General features: G+C 43.8%; 1 protein-coding gene across 2 annotated transcripts in view; it reads right to left on the bottom strand.

Annotated features, from left to right (window-relative positions):
* Positions 1–20,255, bottom strand: part of DDX60 (DExD/H-box helicase 60) — a 222,710-nt gene that overhangs the window by 159,461 nt on the left and 42,994 nt on the right. For both annotated transcript variants that reach the window (XM_056561070.1, XM_056561079.1), the window contains 4 exons: positions 19,055–19,207; positions 17,785–17,887; positions 17,592–17,707; positions 10,703–10,875 (listed from right to left, as the gene is read on the bottom strand). In XM_056561070.1, the coding sequence (XP_056417045.1) occupies positions 10,703–10,875; positions 17,592–17,707; positions 17,785–17,887; positions 19,055–19,207 (545 nt within the window). The remainder of the gene's footprint in view (positions 1–10,702; positions 10,876–17,591; positions 17,708–17,784; positions 17,888–19,054; positions 19,208–20,255) is intronic.

Genomic DNA, 20,255 nt, shown 5'->3' with positions numbered 1-20,255 from the left:
CAGCAGCTGTCGCAGTTGACCGCCATGTTACAGCAACTTCTGCCTCTGCTACAGCAGCAACCATCTCCTCCGCCAGCTCCTGCACCTCCTCCGAAGCGAGTGGCCGCTCCTAGCCTTCGCTTGTCCCTGCCGGACAAATTTGATGGGGACTCTAAACTCTGCCGTGGATTTTTGTCTCAGTGTTCCCTGCATATGGAGATGTTGTCGGACTTGTTTCCTACAGAACGGTCTAAGGTGGCGTTCGTAGTAAGCCTTCTTTCAGGAAAGGCCTTGTCTTGGGCCACACCGCTCTGGGACCGCAATGATCCTGCCACAGCCACAGTCCAGGCCTTCTTCGCTGAAGTCCGGAGTGTCTTCGAGGAGCCAGCCCGAGCTTCTTCTGCCGAGACTGCCCTGTTGAACCTGGTCCAGGGTAATTCTTCAGTGGGCGAGTACGCCATCCAATTTCGTACTCTTGCTTCCGAGTTATCATGGAATAACGAGGCTCTCTGCGCGACCTTTAAAAAAGGCCTATCCAGTCGCATCAAGGATGTGCTGGCCGCACGAGAGGTTCCCGCCAACCTGCAAGAACTCATCCATTTGGCTACCCGCATTGACATGCGTTTTTCTGAGCGACACCAAGAGCTCCGCCAGGAAAAAGACTTAGATCTCTGGGCACCTCTCCCACAGCATCCGTTGCAATCTACGCCTGGGCCTCCCGCCGAGGAGGCCATGCAAGTGGATCGGTCTCGCCTGACCCAGGAAGAGAGGAATCGCCGTAGGGAAGAAAATCTCTGTCTTTACTGTGCCAGTACCGAGCATTTCTTGGTGGATTGCCCTATCCGTCCTCCACGTCTGGGAAACGCACGCACGCACCCAGCTCACGTGGGTGTGGCGTCTCTTGGTCCTAAGTCTGCTTCTTCACGTCTCACGGTGCCCGTGCGGATTTCTCCTTCAGCCAACTCCTCCCTCTCAGCCGTGGCCTGCTTGGACTCTGGTGCCTCCGGGAATTTTATTTTGGAATCTTTTGTGAATAAATTCCGCATCCCGGTGACCCGTCTCGTCAAGCCGCTCTACATTTCCGCGGTCAATGGAGTCAGACTGGATTGCACTGTGCGTTACCGCACAGAACCCCTCCTGATGTGTATCGGACCCCATCGCGAAGTGATTGAGCTCTTCGTCCTACCCAACTGTACCTCTGAGGTCCTCCTCGGTCTGCCATGGCTCCGGCTTCATTCCCCCACCCTTGATTGGACCACCGGGGAGATCAAGAACTGGGACTCTGCCTGCCATAGGAAGTGCCTCTCCCCCCCTCCCAGTCCCGTCAGGCAAACCTCAGTGCCTCCTCATGGCCCCCGTCCTGGTGTCACACTGCCCCGTGCCAGGCTTCGCCCTCTGCCCTCCCTCCCCATTCCCACTCCTGCTGTACTGCCTGCCGTTGAGGAAACCCTCCATTCTTTCCCGGTGTCCTCATCCCAGGGGAGGCAGTTTCCGGACAAAAAAAAGGGGAGACCTAAGGGGGGGGGGTACTGTTACGCCTAGCGCTCCGGGTCCCCGCTCCTCCCCGGAGCGCTCACGGCGTCTCTCTCCCCGCAGCGCCCCGGTCAGTCCCGCTGACCGGGAGCGCTGCACTGTCATGGCCGTCGGGGATGCGATTCGCACAGCGGGACGCGCCCGCTCGCGAATCGCATCCCAGGTCACTTACCCGTCCCGGTCCCCTGCTGTCATGTGCTGGCGCGCGCGGCTCCGCTCTCTAGGGCGCGCGCGCGCCAGCTCTCTGCGACTTAAAGGGCCAGCGCACCAATGATTGGTGCCTGGCCCAATTAGCTTAATTGGCTCCCACCTGCTCCCTGGCTATATCTGATCTCCTCCCTTGCACTCCCTTGCCGGATCTTGTTGCCTTGTGCCAGTGAAAGCGTTTAGTGTGTCCAAAGCCTGTGTACCTGAACTTCTGCTATCCATCCTGACTACGAACCTTGCCGCCTGCCCCCGACCTTCTGCTACGTCTGACCTTGCCTCTGCCTAGTCCTTCTGTCCCACGCCTTCTCAGCAGTCAGCGAGGTTGAGCCGTTGCTAGTGGATACGACCTGGTTGCTACTGCCGCAGCAAGACCATCCCGCTTTGCGGCGGGCTCTGGTGAAAACCTGTAGCCTCTTAGAACCGGTCCACTAGCACGGTCCACGCCAATCCCTCGCTGACACAGCGGATCCACAACCCGTAAGCCGAATCGTGACATCTGCAACAGCTGGAGGCCCCCTGGTTGGGAAGCACTGGACTGAGGAGAGGGAGGGGGAGTACCCGCCCCCCTGCTTCTGGGGGATAAAATTAAGGTATTTCAGAAATAAAGCTAATTCTGAGAGAAATGTAGGTCACAGACACATACAAAGTACATGTACATGATCAGGATGAGATACTGTGCAACATATAACAGTTTAGTTTTTTTGAGTGATCTGACGGGTACGCTTTAATTAAAGGAAGAGAAAAGGGAGGACTGAAATTTCCTGATATACAGGGATATTTTTTAGCAAGTCAGATGTACTATGTGGTGAAGTGGAGGAGATTTGGAATCTTTAACCTCTTAAGGACTCAGGGCGTACCTTTACGCCCTTAACCCGGTCCTGGTGTGAAAAACGGGGTCACACCGTCACCCCGCATCACACCGGGTTAGTCCCAGCTGCTAGCCGGGATCCTGGGCATAACAGCGTGCGGCACAACAATCGATGCCGCACGCTGTTAACCCTTCAGACACGGCGATCAAAGTTGATCGCGCATCTGAAAACGAAAGTAATCGCTTCCCGGCAGCTCAGTCGGGCTGATCCGGACATCGCGATAAAATCGCGATGTTCCAATCAGCTGGGATGCAGGTGGAGGTCTCCTTACCTCTCTCCGCAGCGTCCGATCGGTGTTTGATTGCTTCAAGCCTGAGCTACAGGCTGGAGCAATCGAGCCCCTATCTGACTGATCCGTGCAAAGCTATGGCTTTGCAGGGATCAGCATAAGAGATCAGTGTGTGCAGTGTTATAGGTCCCTATGGGAGCTATAGCACTGCAAAAAAAAAAGTGAAAAAAAAAAGTTAACAAAGGTCATCTAACCCCTTCCCTAATAAAAGTTTGAATCACCCCCCTTTTCCCATAAACAAAAAACTGTGTAAATAAAAATAAACATGTGGTATTGCCGTGTGCGAAAATGTCCTAACTATAAAAATGTATTGTTAATTAAATCGCACGGTCAATGGCGTGCGCGCAAAAAAATTTGTGTATTTTTGGTCACTTTTTATAATGAAAAAATGAATAAAAAGCAATCAAAAAGTCCGATCAATACAAAAATGGTACCGATGAAAACTTCAGAACACGGCGCAAAAAATGAGTCCTCACACCGGCCCGTATGCGGAAAAAGAAAAAAGTTATAGGGGTTAGAAGATGAGAATTTTTAACAAATACATTTTCCTGCATGTAGTTATGATTTTTTTTTCGAAGTACGACAATATCCAACCTATATATGTAGGGTATGATTTTAACCGTATGGACCTACAGAATACAGATAATTTGTTGATTTTACCAAAATATGCACTGCGTAGAAACGGAAGCCCCCAAAATTTGCAAAATGAAATTTTTTCTTCAATTTTGTTGCACAATGATTTTTTTTTTCCGTTTCGCCGTGGATTTTTTGGTAAAATTACTAATGTCACTGCAAAGTAGAATTGGTGGTGCAAAAAATAAGCCATCATATGGATTTTTAGGTGAAAAATTGAAAGCGTTATGATTTTTAGAAGGTGATGAGGAAAAAATGAAAATGCTAAAACGGAAAAACCCGTGGTCCTTAAGGGGTTAAAAATATTATGGAAAAAACAAAAGAGAAATACGAAAATATTTATCAGGTTCTTGAGTCAGGGTTGTGGAAGGAAAATGCTATAATAGTAGGGATTTGTAAAACCTGGGAAAACTTTAAAAAATAAATGAAAATAAGGGGAATATTAGAGACAGCGCCAATTTGGCACAATGTAAACTTGAAAGAGGTAGCTAAGCTGAAAACTAACAACTTGCAAAATAGGGATGTAAAATTTTGAGAGACGTTTGGAGAAAAGGAGAGTTAAGAAAGTGGGGAGAGGTGCAGGAAGAATTTAAATTAGGAAAAGGTATGTGGTTGGAATTTCAGGGTTTAAAAAGTGCCATATGCGGGTCACTAAGAGACAGGTGTAATCGGATAGTGGAAGTAACTGAAACTATAAGAAAAATGGAGGAGGGAAAATAGTAAAGAAAGTTATGGCAGTAATTTATACCAAAATAATGAAAAATAAAGAAAATAACTTAAAACATAAATGCTTCCAGCTATGGACGAAGAGTTAGGTGAGAGAAACAAATGCGGTTGGATGAATGTATTCAGGAATATAAAAAGAATTTCCCCAAGTTTAGACCATCAACTGATACAATGGAACATAGTATATAGAATTCATTATACACCAAAATTCCTCTTCAGGATTGGTAGGAGGGAAAATGGCAACTGTCCAAGATGTAAAATGGAAAACGCGGGATTCCTGCATATTGTATGGGAATGTGAAAAAATACAAGAATATTGGGTGTCAATAATGGATGATATCGAGAGAAAAATAAAATATGAGATAAAAGATTATATAGCTTTGATTATCTTGGGTGATGATAGAAAAGTAAATAAAACAACAAAAGAAAGAGAGGAACTACTGACGATGCTCTTTTATGCTAGATTATTAATAATCAGAAGATGGCTGGCCCCAACTAAACCAGAGGTATGGGAGTGGAGGGAGGTGACAGGAAGGTTATTTGGTTAAAAGAAAGAAATTAGATTTTTTTTTTTTTTTTTTTATTTCATTACTTCATTATTATGTGAGGGGGACGGGAATCAGGGGGACACAAGAATAAAGGCGGGTAGAAATAATTGGGAAGATATCAAAGATCTAAAATGGGAAAAAAAGAAAAGAAGAGAGAGAGAGAGAGAGAGAGAGAGAGAGAGAGAGAGAGAGAGAAGGGAAGGGAAAGGAAAGGAAAGAGAAAAGAAAATGAATTGATATAGTATAAGGGAAATAGTAATAGAATGGCAAGGTGTTGTCCCTCTGCCTGCCGTCCACCCAGTAAAGGGAGATATGTCATGGGGGAGAAAGGTGAGGGTAGGAGAGGGGGGTGGGAAAAAAGATAAAATCTTGAAATTCAATGTATAAAATGTTATTTATTAAAACGTAAATGATACATTTTTTCAATAAAGAAATGTTGAAAAGGAAAAAAAAGAAAAAAAAAGGGGTGCTTTTTTGGGTGCTGTCCTTACAGCAGAGATCCGATTAGTGCTTCAGGAGTGTAGTGGACCCTGAATAAACCACCTAACTAGCGCTTTCCCTATTAAATCAGGAGCTGGTTCAATCTTCCTCTTCTCTCTAACCATGCAGCTTCAGAATGAAGCTAAAATGAAGTCCGTGGAGAGGTGGGAGGGTCTGGAAGGGAGGGTCTGCTGCTGATTGGATGTAATGTGTCTGCTGACTGTGACACACAGGGTCAAAATTTCTTGCAATGACGACGAATAGGGGGCGGATCGAACATCGCAAGCGGATGGGGGGGCGGATCGAAGGGGGCGGATCGAGCAAGCTATGTTCGCAGGGAACTGTTCGCCGGCGAACAGTTCGCGACATCTCTAGTTATGTGTGAGAATATAACAAAAAAACTGTTAGGATTCTGCAGGCTGGGGGTGGATCCTCTGTGTCAGAGAGGGATTGGCGTGGACCGTACTGGTGGACCCGTTCTAAGTTGCTACTGGTATTCACCAGAGCCCGCCGCAAAGCGGGATGGTCTTGCTGCGGCGGTAGCAACCAGGTCGTGTCCACCGGTAATGGCTCAACCTCACTGACTGCTGAGAGTGGCGTGGGACAGGAGGATTAGACAGAGGCGAGGTCAGACGTAGCAGAAGGTCAGGGCAGGCAGCAAGGTACGTAGTCAAGGGCAACGGCAGAAGGTCTGGTAACACTGGTAAGACAAACACAGAAAACGCTTTCACTGGCACTGAGGCAACAAGATCCGGCAATGCTGGGAAGGGGAAGTGAGGTATTATAGGCATGGAGCAGATGGGAGCTAATTACACTGATTGGGCCAGGCACCAATTAGTGGTGCACTGGCCCTCTAAATCCTAGAGAGCCGGCGCGCGCGCGCCCTAGAGAGCGGAGCCGCGCGCGCCAGGATGTGACAGCCGGGGAACGGGACAGGTAAGTAGATTGGGATGCGACCCGCGAGCGGGCGCGTCCCGCTATGCGAATCGCATCCAATGCCGGCAGTGGCAGTGCAGCGCTCCCGGTCAGCGGGTCTGACGGGGGCGATGCAGAGAGGAGAACGCCGCGAGCGCTCCGGGGAGGAGCAGGGACCCGGAGCGCTCGGCGTAACAGTACCCCCCCCCCCCCTTAGGTCTCCCCCCTCTTTTTATCTGCTTGTCCCTTCATACGAGACGAGGCCAGTGGGAGCGACTCTTCCTCTATGGCAGGAACTCCAGAAGAAGTGGGACTGGGGAGGGGGGGCAGAGGGTGAAGTTTGCCATGGGGCAGAGTGGTACCAGGAAGGGGACTATGAGGAGGTAAGATCTCTGCTTGCTTTTTGCAGAAAATATCAGAAAAGTCCTGGAAAGCCTTGGGAGGGACTGGTAAGGGTGGAACCTCAGGAGTAAGACAAGTGGGGGCAGATGTGAGGCATCATTTGTGACAAGAAGGACCCCAATTTTTGATCTCCCCGGTGGTCCAGTCAAGGGTGGGAGAATGACGTTGGAGCCATGTCAGACCGAGGAGGACTTCAGAGGTGAAGTTGGGCAGAACAAAAAATTTAATTTTTTCGTGATGCAGTCCAATGCTCATAAGCAGGGGTTCTGTGCAGTAGTGCACAGTGCAGTCCAATTTTTTTCAGTTGACCGAAGAAATGTAGAGCGGCTTGACGAGACGGGTTACTGGGATGCTGAACCTATTAACAAAAGAGGCCAAAATAAAATTTCCTGCAGAACCAGAGTCCAAGAAGGCCACAGCTGAGAAGGAGTTGGCAGAAGGAGAAATCCGCACAGGCACAGTGAGACGTGGAGAAGCAGAATTCACACCAAGGGACGCCACTCCCACGTGAACAGGGTGCGTGCGTGCGTTTCCCAGACGCGGAGGATGAATAGGGCAGCCACTAGGAAATGTTCGGTACTAGCGCAGTACAGGCATAAATTTTTATCTCTGCGACGAGACCTCTCTTCATGGATCAGGCGAGACCGATCCACTTGCATAGCCTCCTCGGCGGGAGGCACAGGGGTAGGTTGCAAAGGATTCTGGGAGAGAGGTGCCCAGAGATCAAGGTCCTTATCCTGGCGGAGCTCCTGGTGTCTTTCAGAAAAACGCATGTCGATGTGGGTGGCCAAATGGATAAGTTCAGGCAGGTTAGCAGGAATTTCTCGTGCGGCCAGTACATCTTTGATGTTGCTGGATAAGCCTTTCTTGAAGGTCGCACAGAGGGCCTCATTGTTCCAGGCTAGCTCTGAGGCGAGGGTACGAAACTGGATGGCGTATTCGCCTACGGAAGAATTTCCTTGGACTAGGTTCAGCAAAGCAGTCTCGGCAGAGGAGGCCCGGGCTGGCTCCTCAAAGACATTACGGACTTCAGCGAAGAAGGCTTGGACAGTGGCTGTGGCAGGATCATTGCGGTCCCAGAGCGGTGTGGCCCATGACAAGGCCTTTCGAGACAGAAGACTAACTACGAAAGCCATCTTAGACCGTTCTGTGGGAAATTGGTCCGACAACATCTCCAAGTGTAGGAGAGTGGCGTGGGACAGGAGGACTAGACAGAGGTGCCTCAGCGGGATCCATGGCCGGATCTACTTTTAGGATTCGGCAGGCTGGAGGTGGATCCTCTGTGTCAGAGAGGGATTGGTGTGGACCGTACCGGTGGACCCGTTCTAAGTTGCTACTGGTATTCACCAGAGCCCGCCGCAAAGCGGGATGGTCTTGCTGCGGCGGTAGCAACCAGGTCGTGTCCACCGGTAACGGCTCAACCTCACTGACTGCTGAGAGTGGCGTGGGACAGGAGGGCTAGACAGAGGCGAGGTCAGACGTAGCAGAAGGTCAGGGCAGGCGGCAAGGTACGTAGTCAAGGGCAACGGCAGAAGGTCTGGTAACACTGGTAAGGCAAACACAGAAAACGCTTTCACTGGCACTGAGGCAACAAGATCCAGCACTGCTGGGAAGGGGAAGTGAGTGTTACGCCGAGCGCTCCGGGTCCCTGCTCCTCCCCGGAGCGCTCGCGGCGTTCCTCTCTCTGCAGCGCCCCGGTCAGACCCGCTGACCGGGAGCGCTGCACTGACATTGCCGGCGGGGATGCAATTCGCATAGCGGGACGCGCCGGCTCCTTAAGGCGCGCGCGCGCCAGCTCTCTAAGGTTTAAAGGGCCAGTGCACCAATGATTGGTGCCTGGCCCAATTAGCCTAATTAGCTTCCACCTGCTCCCTGGCTATATTACCTCACTTTCCCTGCACTCCCTTGCCGGATCTTGTTGCCTTGTGCCAGTGAAAGCGTTTAGTGTTGTCCAAAGCCTGTGTTTCTAGATCTTCTGCTATCCATATTGACTACGAACCTTGCCGCCTGCCCCGACCTTCTGCTACGTCTGACCTTGTCTCTGCCTAGTCCTTCTGTCCCAGGCCTTCTCAGCAGTCAGCGAGGTTGAGCCGTTGCCAGTGGATACGACCTGGTTGCTACCGCCGCAGCAAGACCATCCCGCTTTGCGGCGGGCTCTGCTGAATACCAGTAGCATCTTAGAACCGGTCCACCGGCACGGTCCACGCCAATCCATCGCTGACACAGAGGATCCACAACCAGCTAGCCGAATCGTGACAGTGAGGTATTATAGGCATGGAGCAGATGGGAGCTAATTGCACTGATTGGGCCAGGCACCAATTAGTGGTGCACTGGCCCTTTAAATCTTAGAGAGCCGGCGCGCGCGCGCCCTAGAGAGCGGAGCCGCGCGTGCCAGGACGTGACAGCCGGGGAACAGGACAGGTAAGTAGATTGGTATGCGACCCGCGAGCGGGTGCGTCCCGCTATGCGAATCGCATCCCCGCCAGCAGTGACAGTGCAACGCTCTCGGTCAGCGGGTCTGACCGTGGCGCTGCAGAGAGGAGAACGCTGCGAGCGCTCCGGGAAGGAGCAGGGACCCGGAGCGCTCAGCCTAACAAAAACATTGTATGGAATAATGTACTAGACTAAATTATTCCATATATTGGGATGCTTTAAAAAAAAAAAAAAAATACACTTATCCACGAAACAGATACCATTATAACCTATGGGTGACAATGCCAAAGTTTGGCATACTTCACAAGTATCCACTTTACGGACACCTCAGTGTACAAATACCTCTATTTATGGACACTATTACTGGAGCAGAAATGCTTCTCGTCCTAAACTACCCCCAGAATGGTAATGAAGACAGCCGAGATACCCATTTTGCTTTAAAATGTCTGTCGGCTGGCTGTTTGTAGTAATAACATGTTGGATGTAGCTCGAGAGAATAAGAGAAAGACTGACTGGTTGTCCATATACAGGCAATCACTAATAACTGTAATGTAAATATACACAGATCTGCTGCTCTACTCGCACAGTCATTTTGAATGTTATAGCCACACCATGCATATGCTCACTCAGTGGCATACAGCGCCACCACTCGCTAGTACAGTTAAGTCCTCATTGTTTACACTTGCATTCCAGATCACTCTCTTTGCTTGTCAGCTAACATCAATATTGACAAAGCCTTTTCATTATATTAACAATGGCTGGATACTTTATGGGCAGACTTTATATTTACAGTAAACTGGCCATACAAGGACAGGTATATTACCAGTTCTTCAGGGCTTACTTCTGGGAGTGGTTAACATATCCCACTGTATACAGCACCTTTAAAAGGGTTGTCTAGAAAGGAGAAAAGGTCCTACCGATCCTGCTCCCCATTTCTCCACTGTTCCTGGTTGTCCTGAAAGTATTTCTCTCAGATATAAAAGGGGCAGGGTTAAACCATGGCCACGCATGATGACCAGTCGCTGAATGATGTTGCTGATGTTGTGGTAACATAGCTTAGCTATTGGGCCCCACCCTATCTATTCTCTTTGCGGTATATTTGCATCAGAAGTATATATTAGGAGTCTTTTTGGCGTATACCTCCACTGAAAGGCCAATACTTTGTTGAAATTGTAAAACAGACCAAAAATAGTCACTAGTAGACAACATTTGATCTGTTAAAGCCTAAGGCCTAATGCCATAGTTACATCACACTATATGTCAATAATATAAACTTCTAGAAATATATGTATGATGAATGAATAAATGATACATGCTTTTATTTTCTAGAAATCAAATTGTTATAAATGTTAATATAAATGTTTTGTGATGAAATTTGTTTTTTTTTCTATACATACTTTTTCTTATTAGTACCAAACAGCTTTAAAGGGGTACTCCGGCCCTAATACATTTTTTATCCTCTATCCAAAGGATAGGGGATAAGATGTCTGATCGCGGTGGTCCCGCTGCTGGCAATCTGTCATTCAGCACCCACCTCTCTGCAGCGCTGGAGGCTCCGAGTGTGCTGCGTGATGACCACGGGGCCGGAGTATCGTGATGTCACGACTCTGCCCCTGTGTGATGTCACGCCCCGCCCTCTCAATGCAAGTCCCCAGCATTTTTAAAACATACTTTCAGTTGTGAACTCACCTGGGGCTCCTTTTTCTTAACAACAGCCTTATGAGCAAAACTTTTCTCTTCTGGTTGATCATTCTGCAATACGATCTTCTTAGGTGTTTTTAAACCTAAAGATTGTCCATAGCGATATTGAAAGGTCTGCTGTTTCTGATAAGCTCTTAGTGTATATTTATCCTTTTCTCTGTCTGTCAGAATATAAAAATCATTAGTTATATTTAGTAGCATTCTTTTGAATGGTATAGCATAGGCTATATACACACACACACACACACACATCGTGTTGTCCCGAACAGCTTGCAGGACACCAGGAGGATCCCTACCTGCCTCCTGTGTGTCCCATCGCCGAATGACTGCTCCGTACCTGAGATCCAGGCAGGAGCAGTCGAGCGGCGATAATACTGATCAATGCCATGTTAATGCATAGCAGTGATCAGTGTAGGAAATTAGTGCGTGCAATGTTTTAGCCCCCTATGGGGGCTATAACATAGCAAAAAAAAGTTTAAAAAAAGTGTTAATAAATGGGATTTAACCCCTTCCCTAATAAAAGTCAGAACCACCCACCTTTTCCCATAAAAAAAGCTATGTAAATAAAAATAAATATAAACATTTGTGGTATCGCCGCATGCGTAAATGTCCAAACTATAAAAATATATTGTTAACTAAAATGCACGGTCAATGGCGTACATGTAAAAATATTTAAAAGTCCAATATTTTTGCTCACTTTTTATACCATTAAAAAATGAATAAAACGCAATCAAAAAGTCTGATTAAAACAAAAAGGGTACCGATAAATACTTCAGATCACGGTGCAGAAAATGAGCCCTCGTAAATCCCCATATGCGAAAAATTTTAAAAGTTATAGGGTCAGAAGAGGACATTTTTAAACGTATACATTTTCCTGCATGTAGTTATGTAGTTCCAGAAGTACGACAAAATTAAACCTATATAAAGTAGGGTATCATTTTAACTGTATGGATCTACAGAATAATCATAAGTTGTCATTTTTACTGAAAAAAGAACTGCGTGGAAACGGAAGCCCCCAAAATTGACAAAATGGCGTCTTTTCTTCAATTTTATCAATTTTTTTTTCTATTTCCCCATTGATTTTTGGGTAAAATGACTAATGTCACTGCAAAGTAGAATTGGTGGCACAAAATATAAGCCATAATATGGATTTTTAGGTGGAAAATTTAAAGGGTTATGATTATTAAAAGGTAAGGAGGAAAAAATGAAAATGCAAAAACTGAAATACGCTGAGTCCTTAAGGGGTTAATATCATTGAATCACAACTTATCTGAAATAATTGAATCCATTTGGGTATGTTTTTCAAGTCACAGATTTATGCAGAAATGGGGTAATCCATGTTTTTTTTTTTTAATTGACTGTGCTGCAGAGCTGTAAAATGTAAAATTAGTGCAGCTCATACTATAGTGTCTGTACCTGTGTTGGATGGCTTGTCTTGCAATTCTTATGTGATCTTTGCCATGATGTTTATTTTTGGGGGCACACAAAATGAGTGTTGTTGTCATGAATAGAGTGTCATGATCATGTAGGGTAGAGAAGAAGTGTGCCCTAACTTTCGTTAAAACCACTGCCCCTTCCTGTTGCATATCTGCACTATGCAATGGATTTACAACCGCAATACGTTGAGCGTCCAAGTCAAAATAATATACGGAACTGTACAAAGTCGGGGTACAAGTCAAGAAAACGAGGGCTTAACACAATAACCAACAAACTGGAATATGAAGGAAAGATATAGCATACTGACAATCAGTTCAGGAACCAGAGACAAGATAAACAGCAGAAATGATAATATGAACAACAATGATAACAGGATAAATATAAACAGCAAAACAGGACCAGGATATGCAAGGGATGAATGGGTTAACTGATGGTCAGACACCATACAGGGCAGAATTACTAGAACACAATTCACACTAGACAGATACAAGAAAATCTTCAAAAGCCAGACTCCATAACATAGAAGAAAACGGGTCAAGATTTTCAACAGGAATCGTTAATACTGAACACAGGACTAAGAACCGGATGTGTCTAAACAGACTCCAAGAAAAACTTCAAAGCCAAATTCCATAACATGGAGGAAAACGGGTCAAGATTCTAAACAGGAATATTAAATACAGAACCAAACAGGAATGACTACAAGAACTAAACAGGACTGATAACAAAATACAATCTGAACAAGGGTCTAAACAAGGTACACTAAAAAAATACAGGGTGGGCCATTTATATGGATACACCTTAATAAAATGGGAATGGTTGGTGATATTAACTTCCTGTTTGTGGCACATAAGTACATGTGAGGGGGGAAACTTTTCTAGATGGGTGGTGACCATGGTGGCCATTTTGAAGTTGGCCATTTTGAATCCAACTTTTGTTTTTTCAATAGGAAGAGGGTCATATGACTATGACACATCAAACTTATTGGGAATTTCACAATGATGTGCTTGGTTTTAATGTAACTTCATTCTTTCATGAGTTATTTACAAGTTTCTGACCACTTATAAAATGTGTTCAATGTGCTGCCCATTGTGTTGGATTGTCAATGCAGCCCTCTTCTCTCACTCTTCACACACTGATAGCAACACCGCAGGAGAAATGCTAGCACATGCTTCCAGTATCCGTAGTTTCAGGTGCTGCAGAATGGGCAAAACAAAAATTTGAACAGGACCCCCAGTTTATGCAGAAGATTTTGTTCAGTGATGAGGCAAACTTTTATGTGAATGGTGAAGTTAACAAACAAAACCACCGCTATTGGTCTGACACTAACCCACATTGGATAGATCCCTCCAACACTGTTGGAACAAAAACATTGATGGCATGGTGTGGTATATGGGGTACAAAGGTAGTGGGGCCATTCTTCATCAATGGAAACCTCAAGGCCACTGGATATGCGAAATTGCTACATGATGATGTGTTTCCTTCTTTATGCACTGAAGCTGGCATGTTCCCTGAGTTTTTCCAGCAAGATGATGCACGACCACATTATGGGTGTCAGGTCCGAGCATTCCTAAATGAACAGTTTCCTGGAAAGTGGATTGGTCGTCGTGGGCCAGTTGAATGGCCCCCAAGGTCTCCCGATCTGACCCCCTTAGACTTTTATCTTTGGGTTCATCTGAAGGCAATTGTCTATGCTGTGAAGATACGAGATGTGCAGCACCTGAAACTACGGATACTGGAAGCCTGTGCTAGCATTTCTCCTGTGGTGTTGCTATCAGTGTGTGAAGAGTGGGAGAAGAGGGTTGCATTGACAATCCAACACAATGGGCAGCACATTGAACACATTTTATAAGTGGTTAGAAACTTGTAAATAACTCATGAAAGAATAAAGTTGTGTTAAAACCAACTACATCATTGTTTTTCTTGTGAAATTCCCAATAAGTTTGATGTGTCACATGACCCTCTTCCTATTGAAAAAAACAAAAGTTGGATTCAAAATGGCTGACTTCAAAATGGCCTCCCTGGTCACCACCCATCTTGAAAAATTTCCCACCTCACATATACTAATCTGCCACAAACAGGAAGTTAATTTCCCCAACCATTCCCATTTTATTAAGGTGTATCCATATAAATGGCCCACCCTGTACAAAGTATAACACTAAAACCTTAAGCAAAGTACAAAAATAACAAAGCTAAAATCTAGACACACAAATACAGGATAAGAAGCCATGGCTCAGGATAAAAATGAACAGACTATGGTGCAATCTCAAAACACAGTGCAAACATAATACAATTAGCAACAAGGAATTCCAGCAGAGCTGAGGTCTAGATAACCCCAACCAGAAGCCTTCTGGCTGAAAACATTAACACTATCATGACCAAAGCACACACCATGCAAAAACTGGTCAGGCATAAAAAGCAAGTGTGAATACACACCAACACAGAAAAACATGGATTACAGACATTACAGTCATCAAAGGTTTACCCAGGTTGCATTGTGGCATAAGACATCACATCAGTCAGGTGTTAAACGGGAGCCTGTCTGCTTCAATGAGTTGAGCGATTCAATGAGTTGAGTAATCGGTGGGTGGGAAGGACATCATTTTCCACAGGGAATTGTAGTTTCATGAAGAGCACACTTTGCTTAGGTGTGCTGCAAAGGGTGGGGTGACTGATGTGTGGAATGGAGAAAAGTGAACTCACACTTAAAAACAAGAAACCTTGGGACTTGTAAGAAATAGCCATTTTACAAAAATAAACTGAATGAAGATATGCCTCAAAAAGATGTCTGTAAAGCCCCCTAAGGTTTTCACAGACACAAACCATGCAATTTTTTAGCCAGAGAAATCCACATAAAAAATGCTAGAAGTGGGTTCAAAGTGGATGGGGACTATAAAGAAAGGACTCAATTTTTAGCGATAAACTATTTAAAAAAAAGAATAATAAAAACAACAGTATGACTGAACAGCTGCATATGAATGTACAAATGGTTAAAAATAAGGCTTTAAATATTGCATATGAATAAGATTGGATTCACAAGTAGTATTTTCTTCATCAATTCAGTTCTCATTTTAGTCAATATTTTGGTAATTTTTTTATTTTTTTGGCCAAAACCAGGAAAGGGGCCAAATCTTTCCAGTATAGATAGATTCTCAGGGTGAGAGTTATCAAATCCTGTCCAGAGGAAAAGTTGCTGAGTTGCCCATAGCAACCAATCAAATCGCTTCTTTCATTTTTGAAAAGGCCTCTGAAAAATTAAAGAAGTGATCTGACTGGTTGCTATGGGCAACTCAGCAACTTTTTCTCTGAAGAGGTTTTGATAAATCTCCACCTCAGTATTGGTTTCATTACTGGTTTTGGCTAGAATCAGTGACAAAAATAAGTTTCAAAATGGGAACCAAATACTGACCAAAATACTAATGGGGAATTTACTAAGACTGGCGTTTCATATGCCAGTCTTAAGTAACCACCTGCCAGTATAGGGTCTTGCGTGACTTATCAAGAAGTGTATGCTGCTTGACAAATTGAATGAAGTGAAGCTACAAACCCTGCCAACTTGGTGAGTGGGGTACAGATTATGCATAGGGTTGCACAAATATTTTAGACTTTTGGACGATCAAATTCAGTTAACTCAGCCTTAACCCCTTAAGGACAGGGGGTTTTTCCTTTTTTGCATTTTCGTTTTTTGCTCCTTGCCTTTAAAAAATCATAACTCTTTAAATTTTGCACCTAAAAATCCATATTATGGCTTATTTTTTGCGCCACCAATTCTTCTTTGTAATGACGTCAGTCATTGTGCCCAAAAAACTACGGTGAAACGGGAAAAAAAAATCATTGTGAGACAAAATTGAAAAAAAAAAACGCCATTTTGTAACTTTTGGGGGCTTCCGTTTCTACGTAGTACATTTTCCCGTACAAAATGATACCTGATATTTATTCTGTAGGTCCATATGGTTAAAATGATACCCTACTTATATAGGTTTGATTTTGTCTTACTTCTGGAAAAAATCATAACTTCATGCAGGAAAATTTATACGTTTAAAATTGTCATTTCTGACCCCTATGACTTTTTTATTTTTCCGTGTATGGGGCGGTATGAGGGCTCATTTTTTGCGTCGTGATCTGACATTTTTGACGTTACTATTTTTGCATTGATAGGACTTATTGATCGCTTTTTATTCATTTTTTCATGATATAAAAAGTGACCAAAAATGCACAATTTTGTACTTTGGAAATTTTTTGCGCGCACGCCATTGACCGTGCAGTTTAATTAACGATATATTTTTATAATTCGGACATTTCCGCACGTGGCAATACCATATATGTTTATTTTTCTTTTTATTTACACTGACCTATAACACTGCACACACTGATCTTTATCATTGATCACTGGTTTCTCATAAGAAACCAGTGATCGATGATTCTGCCGCTTGACTGCTCATGCCTGGATCTCAAGCACTGAGCAGTCATTCGGCGATCGGACAGCGAGGAGGCAAGTAGGGGCCCTCCCGCTGTCCTGTAAGCTGTTCGGGATGCCGCGATTTCGCCGCGGCTATCCCGAACAGCCCACTGAGCTAACCGGCATGCTTTCAGTTTCACTTTAGATGCGGCGTTCAACTTTGAACGCCGCGTCTAAAGGGTTAACAGCGCGCGGCACAGCGATCAATGCCGCATGCTATTAGCCATGGGTCCCGGCCATTGTTAGAGGCCGGGCCCGACCCGCTATGACGCGGGACACGCCGTGGCCCCGCATTATAGATCGGGAGTGGACACATGACGTTCAGGAACGTCATGTGTCCTTAAGGGGTTAAAAATTGTAAGAAATGTAGATTCATTGGGGGAGATTTATCAAAGGATTTAGACTGTTTTTTCTTGTCTAAATTTGTCGCACAGAAAGTCGCAGTCTAAATATGTGCGACTTGTCTGCGACTTTTGCTCTAGAGGATTTTTAGAACATGATGCATGCCAGTCTATTTTAGACTGAAATGCATTGAAAAATGCATTGGTGCTGAATTTATCAAAAGTGACTTTTCAGCGACAAGTCGCATCGGCTGAAAGTATAACAAAATGTCAGTCCATGTTGGAGCAGGTTTAAATATAGACTAAAGCATTGATCCCGAAGTCTGTGCACAGAATTTATCAAGAGCTGTGTGCCATTTGATAAATTAGGCGCACAATAGACCAGCCAAACACTCTCTAGTTTGGTCTATATTGATGCGGGATATAGACAACTTTTAATATCCCCCATTGAATTAGGTTTTAAGTATTTTTTTCACTGTTGAATGTTTAGCATACTCCTAATAATTTTAGGGTTTTTACTTTTGAATGGATGTTAAAAACCAAAAAGGCTCTATAGTTTTTTTGTTAAGAATTCCACATTAAAATAGAATCAGAGATAAATTATTATATTTTATTATTTGTTTTTCAGGTAGATTTTTGTTACCATCGCGGTCACACTTAGTTCTGTCAAATTCATCACTTAGTGGGCGGTTTACATGCCAGTGCGAAAGTTCATCATATGTTTCTGTGTTCATCAAGGAGGGAAAGCGCGGGTCATCACTAAACGATAAAACAAAATCAATATTTTTTTTAATCTGTTTTGAAAGTGAATAGCCCAACCCCACAAATCTGAATACCTTCTTAATATTGGTAGTTCCTTTATCATATCTCCTGCATAATCTTCAATGACATCAGAATGCATTGGTATCAACCCAACAGAAAGAACTTCTTTTGTTTCCACTTGGAAAAAAATGATACAAATATTATTTGTAAATATGGTAGTAAACCCACCTTTCATTAAAGGCTATGTTCATCTTTGATTGATTTTTATTTTATTTTTTTGCTTTTGATTTTATGATGCAAAAATATTTAATCCATATGTCTTTATTAAAATGTTTCTTTGTATTTCCCTCTATAGCCTCTACACTTAATGTGTAACTGTCATGAAAAGCAACTTTTAACATGTTGCTCAGACATGTCAAAAGTTGTTGATCACATGGGGGGACATTTATCAGTCAATGTAGGTGCACTGATGTTATACACAGGTTTTGATGGTTTAGTTAGAGTGTACATGCGCCAAATTTATTACATGACACAGACTTTTGTGTGACTTTTTTTTTAAATGCGGTCTACAGGCAGTTTCGTAACCCAGGTCTGGGCTGGTGTATGTTTGCAGTGTATAATGAAACATCTAGTCAATAACAAATATAAATGAAATTAAATTTATATATGATGGATGACAATAAAGGGGGAGATTTATCAAAACCTGTGTAGAGGAAAAGTTGACCAGTTGCACATAGCAACCAATCAGATTGCTTCTTTCATTTTTCAGAGGCCCTGCTAAGAATGAAAGAAGTGATCTGATTGGTTGCTATGGGCAACTGGGCAACTTTTACTCTACACAGGTTTTGATAAATCTCCTCCAAAGTGTCTAAATGAATGGATAGCCAAAGGTACCCATATAAAATTTCCCCAACCTACAGTTTCCCCAATCTTCAGTGAGAAGAAAAAAGGGGTACAAATTGACAGCTGCAGCATTAAACAATGTTCACATCATTGAACAGCTGTACCAGTTTAAAGTGGATATATCTATTTGGGTTACATCACACTGCAAACACCTGCCAGGGAACCGTATAGCAAGGTGTGCCCCTTGTCATCTGTTTAGTTTGGGAAAAACTCCACTTTTGTGGGGGAACACTGACAACACTGTTATGGTGGCACATGTGGCATATTGTATAGTGATTTATATTAACTACCATACTGAGCATGTCCAAGGCTGACACATACTTATCCATACCATGATATTACCTACAAATCTAAATTACTCTGTGAATTAACATAGTACAGTACAGAGATATAGCCAGATATACCTGCATTAAATATTGCTAGTTATTATTATTCACATACCTTTTACAGATGAGTCTTTTGAAAGAAATGGTATTGATGTCTTTCGAAGTTCATAGGACCCCAAATGTTCACTTTGAGGGACTAAATTCAATACTGTCTCCCAGAGGCATTTACACAATTTATCTATTTCTTCGCCTAATTCCAATTTGCATTCTACAAGAAAACACCGTAAATAAGGCAGTGACATAAAGAACCATGTACCATTTATCTTTTTTTCTACTATTTTAAATAATGTTAAATGAAAGATACATTTTATAACACATTGAGAGCTCTTTAATAATGAAGGCATATTCCGCTGCAGCTGCTATTCCAAAATCTCCCAGTAATGGTTGTTGTAATTGTCTGAATAGTCATTTTGTTCACAATGAAATTAAAGCAGCTAGAAGTTGACATTTGTATGGATTTTGAGTATGTTGTCAAGATATAGGATCTCGTGATCCACCAGACAGTGGAACAATGCAATAAACAATAAATGCAGTAAAGGCTTCAGATGGCCCAGACATGACATCAGTAAAGAGGATCTTATGAACTGCCAGCAAGCATAATCATCTCCCATTGTTTCCTTGTCCACCATTCAGACATAGGTTGCATCTTCATTACACACCCCTGTCTCTGCCTGGACCATTTCTAGGAGCTTAGCAGAGGGAAAGGGTGCTTTCATTGACAGCCAGCCACCATCCCTTTCGTCTGCGTTGGTGTCAATAACCAGAAACCTGGAACTGCTATTAACTGGAATTGTATTATCTTTTTTGATATCTTGACTATAGAGGCCTAATGGTGAGCGCTTAACACCTTGGGGATGGAGGGTTTTCCCATTTTTGCACATTAGTTTTTTCCTCCTTACTTTTTTGAAAATCTTAACCCTTTCAATTTTGCACCTAAAAATCCATATAATGGCTTATTTTTTGCACCACCAATTCTACGTTGCAATGACGTCAGTCATTTTACCCAAAAATCTACGGCGAAACGGAAAAAAAAAATCATTGTGCAACAAAATTGAAGAAAAATGCCATTTTGTAAAGTTTGGGGGCTTCCGTTTCTACGCAGTACATTTTCCAGTAAAAATGACATCTTATCTTTATTCTGTAGGTCCATACAATTAAAATGATACCCTAATTAAATAGGCTTGATTTTGTCGTAATTCGGAATAAATCATAACTACATGCAGGAAAATGAATACGTTTAAAATTGTCATCTTCTG

The sequence above is a fragment of the Hyla sarda genome, chromosome 1 (assembly GCF_029499605.1).
Source record: "Hyla sarda isolate aHylSar1 chromosome 1, aHylSar1.hap1, whole genome shotgun sequence".
In the NCBI taxonomy this organism is placed as follows: domain Eukaryota; kingdom Metazoa; phylum Chordata; class Amphibia; order Anura; family Hylidae; genus Hyla; species Hyla sarda.
Note: the sequence above shows the minus strand (reverse complement) of the source record. Positions and strands in the feature narration are given on the sequence as shown.